Source organism: Pinus tabuliformis, chromosome 9 (assembly GCF_031772625.1).
Source record: "Pinus tabuliformis cultivar Carrire ecotype Pingquan chromosome 9, CPIR1, whole genome shotgun sequence".
Lineage (NCBI taxonomy): Eukaryota > Viridiplantae > Streptophyta > Pinopsida > Pinales > Pinaceae > Pinus > Pinus tabuliformis.
Genome location: NC_142307.1, coordinates 1988343036 through 1988350957, shown reverse-complemented (window position 1 = coordinate 1988350957; position 7922 = coordinate 1988343036). Strand labels below are relative to the sequence as shown.

General features: G+C 36.0%; 1 protein-coding gene across 1 annotated transcript; it reads right to left on the bottom strand.

Moving 5' to 3' along the window:
- Positions 1–1903: 1903 nt before the first annotated feature.
- Positions 1904–6134, bottom strand: LOC149156987 (uncharacterized). The gene is made up of 7 exons (XM_089445492.1): positions 5908–6134; positions 5452–5765; positions 4161–4490; positions 3909–4070; positions 2908–3179; positions 2509–2617; positions 1904–2275 (listed from the first exon to the last, which is right to left on the bottom strand). The coding sequence occupies exons 1-7, from the start codon at positions 6029–6031 to the stop codon at positions 2114–2116; spliced, it is 1473 nt and encodes a 490-aa protein (XP_089301618.1). The 5' UTR covers positions 6032–6134; the 3' UTR covers positions 1904–2113.
- Positions 6135–7922: the final 1788 nt, after the last annotated feature.

Here is a 7922-nt window from a genome sequence, read left to right as displayed (position 1 = left end):
TATAAATTTTGCTTTATAAATGTGAAAGTAACACACTTCTTTATCACATTCCTATAAATTTTGCTTTATAAATGTGAAAGTAACACACTTCTCTATCGATCTTCTTGTTACCTATCTCCTCGGTACAAATCTCCTTTCCACTCAACATGATTTTCTCAAAACTACATATCAATTTCGATTTTAAAATCAAAAAAACGAAAACTTCCAGATTTTCATTGTTACAGAGAAAAAAAAAGGGCGAATGTATTCATCATTCTCCATCACGATTACACAATGAAATTCAACATTCCAAACTATTCATAATTCAACATCACGGTTACACTAAAAAAATCAATATTCAAAATTAAAATTTAGGAAACTTAAATTCAAATGAAATACAATAATCCATCCTATAATTGCTGCTGCGTCATCATCCCAAGGACCTGCAACTCTACAGACCTCATTTGAGGTATTATTGCTGCTGCGTCATCATCCCAAGGACCTGCAACTCTACAGACCTCATTTGAGGTATTATTTTCATGATTATAATATTTGCGTTATAGTTACTGATAACATTTTATTGCTGGCTTGGATGCATTGTTCATATCAGCGCCCATTGTGGGACTTGTTTCATTCCTCCTCTATCTAAAACCATCCTCACCTGTATGGATTATGGATTCACTATTTAACAAGTGTAAAGTATGGATTCACTATTTAACAAGTGTAAACTTTTTACACTTTTTCGGTAAAAAGTGATTGGGAGCAACAGGAACAGATGCCAAGGAAGAAAAGAAGAACCATCCCGGCCTTCAATCCAAGACAGGTATCCAAGACGGAAATATTAGAAGCTCTAATGGAGACAAGCAAACAAAACCAAGAACCAATGAACGATGCTCACTAGGTTGAGGAAGATGACATGATCCATAGTATTTATAATGCCCATTGATGATCCATACATCAATGAAAGATCCATACGCAGTGAAAAACGATACCCACTGAAATAGTTTTTCAATTTGCCACTGCAGTTTGTCATGGTTGACTACACATTTGACTCTTGTTATTGGTTGTATTGGAGTTGGTTGATGATATGAGTCTCTCTCTTCACAATGGCATCCCTTGTCGAGAGGTCTGTCCTCTCTGTACTAAATGATTATTCCCGTGGATATTATGGGTATTTAAGTCCAGATATTATAGTTGTATGCATGGATTATTCCTTAATTTGATAGGCTTAATGCTTTCAGCCTTTCAGTACATATTGTATATAGGCCTTTTATCATCTCAGCAAGGGAAGCAGAAACTTCTTCCATCTCAAGTAATTGTCTTAAGTTTTAAGTTTTTGGTTTCACTACCTGCAAGATTTCCTTTGATGAGGAATGAAAACCAAAAATTTCAAAACAATATGTCCAGTGTGGAAATCTCCGTTTCAATATAGTCAGCAATATCAAGTTTCGCAAGGGCAAATTGAATCCTTCTTTCAAGTCAACCACCTAGCAATAAGGAATACACGGGGCCAATTGCTTTAACTTTGCATTTCCCTAAACTCGTGTGTCATAAGCCTACTTTTTAAGCTTGCATTACATTTACTCTGCTTGACGGCTTTGGATGTCAACACTTTCCTGGGACAGTGCCTCATTGAACAGTCTATGCAAGTCCACGCCAACAGTGATCTAGTGGGAGTTTACCACAATAACCAGGTTTGGTTTTCAGTGCACCCAGTCCAAGCAAGAATTCATCTTGTGGCACCCCAAGAATTTAACCTCATCCCAGCCAAGAAAAAATGTTGAGTTACAAATAAAAATAAATATATGAAAGACATCTAGATCTCTCACAAATCAGTTGTTAGGTCAATATTTCCATATTCTGTAAAACATGGCCCAGTTTTGGATTACAAATCCTCAAATAGAAGATCCTACTCTTCAATTTTACAAATAAAGAAGAACATTTCATTGTGTGCTTAAACCCACAACAATATTTACAGAGAGCAACATGTCTTCTGCATTGACTTATTGTTTGCCGGGCCTTATTACTACAAGGAGATGCTTGCTTAATGAATAATCTTAAGTTGATAAAGATGCATGAAGTATCTACAAATGCACAGAAAATACAATACAAAGTCTTATCACTATGCTTTCCTTTAGATATTGCCTATATTTTTCATTACAAGGACCTTGGTAACCAACATATCTTCCATGGCATATCTCACTCCCTCCCTCCCTATTCCAGAATCCTTCACACCTCCATAAGGTTGGCTGTCAACCCTCTTGCCGGGAGAATCATTCAAACACACGCCTCCTACCTGTAATATAGATCAGTACCAACAATTATGACTATTAGTTATGATTCAAAACATCAAGCAAATGTCAGAGCTTGAATCAGAAGGGTGAAAACTCCAAATAAGTATGGCTACTATAACCATAACCATCCAAAGATGGCAAATCGTGCATATTATAAAAACTCGTATTAGCAATAGCCTTGTTTAGAAAGGTGTGTGAGTGTATTCACCTAGGAAACTTGCGTTTGTTAGCCTACCTCAAGGTGATCAAGAGCATAAAATGCTTTGTTCACATCTGTTGTGAAAACCCCTGCTTGCAATCCATAATGTGTATTATTTGCTTCATGTACTGCTTCCTTAAAGTCTCTGTAAATGAAAAATAGTGGGTCTAATCAACATAATAAGAGAAACTTGACAGCAGTTTATATTATGTGCAGTGAAATAAATAAAATCTAGAACTTTTCATGTTGTTGAAAATATCATCCCCTCAGACTACATTAGTCCATGGGAAGGTGTAAAGACTCAGGTACTTAAGAATTGTTTTTCTCTTATCTAGTTTTTCTGTCGAAACAATCCTCGGTTGAGTAGTCACTGAAGTGTGGTGTTGTACACAATTATGCTGATTATATTGTGAAGAAGAGGAACTGACAGAGAACCTGTAAGAATACATGAGAACTACTGGTCCAAAAATCTCTTCTTGTCTCACTTCTGCTTCCAAGGGGACATTCTCTAGAATAGTGGGTTCGATGAATGCTCCATTTCTCTTTCCACCTACTATTATTCTCCCTCCCATTTTCACAGCATCTTGTATTCGGTCTTCAATCGATTTAGCTGCAGATTCTGATATGATTGGGCCAATAAATGTATCTTCCTCATGAGGATTGCCCATCTTCAGCTTCTTCACTGCGTCAACTAAAGCACCTTGAACCTACATTGATGAAAGAAACAGGTCAGCATTGGCAACATCAGAAAGCTGTGTTGTTGTCTACACTCTGAGGGAAAATGAAATGAAATCTCAATTCTAAGAATACAGAAGATGATAATCATGTCCTTCATTCAAAGGGCAATACATTTTAGAATTAAGTCCTCAACAATTAAACAAGCCAACCCTCACTGACAATTAGAAAAAACAAAGGTGGGAATGGAAGAAGAAAAATCATAGCAAAAGCATCTCTCCTTGATGTCACTGGTTGCTGTAATATCAGGTGATAGAGGGTGTTGCTCCTAGTACATAAACCATTAACAAAGATGGTCCTATGTAGGAAGGGAAGCAAGGATGGGACCTGTTCTTTACAGACAAATTCTTCATTAGAGATGGTCCTGTATTGGGAGTTGAGGAAAAACATGACAAAAACAGCCATTTGAACTCCATTTTCCTTGGTATATATTAAACATGGTAGAGTGTAGTACTTGAAAGTGAGACCCAGTAACTGTTGTATCAGGTTGTCTGTCAAGATCTATAGTCTACAGCAAGTTGGAGCACTTGTAGTGATGACGACGCAGGTTCAAAACTTGGTAGATTAGCTGTCCATGCTAACACGGCCTTCTATGGGCATGGGGCCAGTGCATTTCCTGCAGTTTTGTACCCTCTATAGTGAAAGTAACTATAAGAAAAACATCAAATCAGGATGCAAATAAGCTACCCTTAAATTCTTGCCTGACTATAGAGTTGTTGCAGCACATAAAGGCGTTGCATATGTATACATGATTGACCACTCTGATAAAATCCTCCTTGAACAAGCCTTTCTACAGTTCCTTGCAAATCAGGAACGAGATCCTCCACTATGCAAGGGGAATTGCCTCCTAGCTCCATCACTACCTGCAAACATTAATTTCAAACAATCCACCTCAGTAGAAGATTCCATGCAAAACAATAGCCTGCAATCTCTTCAGAAAACAAGACCATCACCTTCTTTTTACCAGCTTTGGCCTTCATGTTCCACCCTGAATTTCCTGATCCTGTGAACGTGAGCAGCTTGAGTCTATCGTCTGTTGTTAAAGCATCCGAATCCTCTCTTGAACAGGGCAATATGGAAAATGCACCTTTAGGCAAGCTTTTGCAGGATGCCAAGATTTGTCCCAACATGAGGGCCGAGATAGGAGTTCGACTGCTTGGCTTCAAAACAAAAGGGCATCCAACAGCTAATGCTGGAGCCACTTTGTGTGCCACGAGATTCAAAGGGAAATTCCAAGGGCTGATCATTGAGACAGCCCCTATAGGATACTTCTTAACTAGCCCCTGCAATAGAATTATTCATCTTAAAATCCCTGCTATTCCACCAAACATTCTTTTGGAAAGAAATGAATTTACTATATTGAAAAATACATAAAACAACACGAACTCAGGCAATATACTACTTAATAGATGGTTTTCGATAAATATGCCTCAATGTTGGTATGCTTGCATAGAGTTTGTGTTGAATTTTTTTTTGGTTAGAACAAAAGTTCTGAACTATTTTATTGATTTGATTTAGATGTGGTAAATGTCAGGAGAGATGGTTCAATCTCAAACATAACTCTCTGTGTACATATTAGACACCACATTTGGCTCAATCTCAAGTGTAACATTGTGCGTGTAGACAGAGTTATCTGGCTTGTCCATGTAATCCACTTAGCAATTTGGACCTAGTGTCTCTAGATACACAACATAAAACACCACTTCCCTAGTGACTCTAGACACACAACACAGTACACCACTTCCCTATATCTGGTGAAACAGTGAAATGTAAAAGCCATTGGCGCAGTCTAGATCTCCACATGGTGTTAAAATGTAAAATCCCATTAGCTCACTGTACAACTCTTCCATGGCCTGAAATATAAAATGTAAAATCCCAGTAGTGAACCCAATGTCTCTTGATACACAACACACCACTTCCCATGTGATTCTCAATACACAACACAAAACACAACTTCCCTAGTGAATCCAGATGAGCAACGCAAAATACCACTTCCCTATGAAACAGAGAAATCTAAAAGCCCATTTGTGGTGGTGAAATGTAAATAGTAAATACCCATTAACTCACAACATTAGAAGGTGAAATGTTAATTCTCATTATCTTACCCTTACATAATTTGGCTCAATGAAAACACATTTCTATATGGGTTGGCTTGATGAAGGCTTTTACCTCTACATGCTTTTGATTTTAAATCAAGAATTCATGAATAATAAATTTGAGATTATTTTTGAGGTTGGACATTACCTGAAAGCCTTTGTTTGGAGGAGAGATGTCGAGAGGAATGCATTCTCCAAAAATTCTAGTGGTTTCTTCTGCTGCAACCTGGAATGTATCAATGGTTCGTTGCACTTCACTTCTGGAGTCTTTGATGGGTTTCCCAGATTCTGTGGTTATGATTCGCGCTATCTCTTCTGCTAGTCTCTGGAGTTCGCACACCACATATTGTAACACTGCCTTACGCTCATAAGATGGCATTGCAGCCATTGCAGGAGCCACATTCAGTGCACCCTCTATGGCTTCTTCTATAACTTGGGTAGTTGCCATTGCCACCCTGCTCACTGTCCACAAATGCATATATGAATGCCAAATTCAAATCTCCATTGCACTACTAGTTTTTCATAATTATATAAATCCACATATGATTACAAATAGAGACATAGAAACTAGGTTGAATACAGAACCAAACATCAAAATGAAAACCTGTTTTCAGAGTATATTTGTCATGAACATCAATATGTGCAGTGCTATCCTTGGCCTCACTGCATACAAACATCTGGTAATTCTCTGTAATCATTTTTCTTTCTTCTCCTGCTGCAGAGCCCATCTTTTTTCTGCAAAATGCAGATGAGAGGAAAATTGAAAAGATTTGAGATGATGCTAAGTGGTCTTCAACTCTTTAACCAATAAACATGATTTAGTGCCAGACCTCCTCGTCCATAAGAACAAATCGATGAAAAGGATGGATGAGAAAGGTCAGCAGCGTATCTGTTGTAGGAGATGGGTAATTGACATCTGTCACAGTGAAACAGTCAAAACAATGGGTCGTGTCATGACGACGAAAGAGACTTTTGCATGCAAACATCTTCTCCTGCTAAGACAATCTCTTTCAGAGTACATACAGATTTTGGGTTAATTTCACATTATTGGAGTATGTCAAACGTTGGACGTCATGCATCCGCATCTAAAGGAGTTTGTTAATTAATATAGGAGCTTTGGTCAGCTTTGAAATCTGGTTTATATGTCCAGTTAGAGGTTTGTGGGTAGGTGTGTTAGGTTTAGAAGTATATTGGCAATTCCACTTAGAAGTCTGTGGGAAGTTGGGTTAAGATCAGAAAGAGGTAACCAAATATCTTTAATCACAATTTAGAAGTTTAATTAAAAAAAATTATTTAATTTTAAATTAACAAAAATGAATTGTTAATCTATTTGGCGTTAAATATGAAAGTTTGGTTTCATTTAAAAAAGAGTAACCAAATATCTTTAATCACAATTTACAAGTTTAATTAAAAAAATTATTTAATTTTAAATTAACAAAAATGAATTGTTAATCTATTTGGTGTTAAATAGGAAAGTTTGGTTTCATTTAAAAACGAATTATTGTACTTTCCCATCTCAGAATTGAATTGTTAATAATGAGTTATCGGTTTCTCAAATCAATTCTCGTTACACATAAGTTTAAGCTAAATAGAATAGAATTGGTTAATATTATTTTTCAGATTTAATTCATTTTAAAATATTTTATTAAATTAATTAATTATCAATATAGATCTATCTTAATTACAGATCTAACATGTGTTGAGAGGAATCAAATATCTTTAAATGTAAATTTATTTTAAAGTGCAAAAAACAATGCATAATTGTTATTGTTTAAATTTTATTTTTTGAATGTTATAAAGATTACATAACATGTACATTGAACCATTTTATCAACGCACACTAAACAATTTCTTTTGTTATTAATATATATTTTAAGTATATGTCAACATTAATTCAAATTAAAATATTTTATTTGTTATCACACTGTAATTTTCCTAGGTTGAAGAAGAAAATTACAAAAGTAACCACAAAATGACTTTTAAAGTTGGGATCTAGCCCTTCCAGCTTTAGAGGGATCTCTCTATATGATTTAGATTTTTGCTTCAGATTTTAGGCTATCTATTTGAGTTCGAGATGGGTTTTTTCAAAAGTGTGGTTGAAAGATGTAAGAAAAGTCCATTGGGCATGGAGTCATGAGTCTTTGGGTAATCAATCACAAAATGACAGAGCAGTCGTAACAAGGTAGGATAGGCAAACTTTTCGATCTTATAGAGTGTCTGCGGGGTGCATAGGATGAATATGATTTGAGTTCAATTAAATATAGAACGTACTGGGATGAATTCTATATTTAACATCAGAAAGAAAACATGGATATTGCCAACAAGCCAGAGCAGAGTATACTTAAGAAAATTCGGCCCTTAGTCTTCTTGCAACAATAAAGAGGAAAATCATATGGAAACAGAGAAAAGAAACAATTTAACACAAGAAGCACATCACCAATTGTCTGATGCGGGAATCTTAGAACAAACTCTCTCTATTTCTGCAAATTGATCACTTTGAGTCTAATCCACGGCTTACATCAATACAAAGCAGTTTTTTTCATACATAATCCCTCACACTCCAACCTTTTCTAAGTTTTATTACAGAATATTTATAGACTTCTGCTTGAACTAACTGCG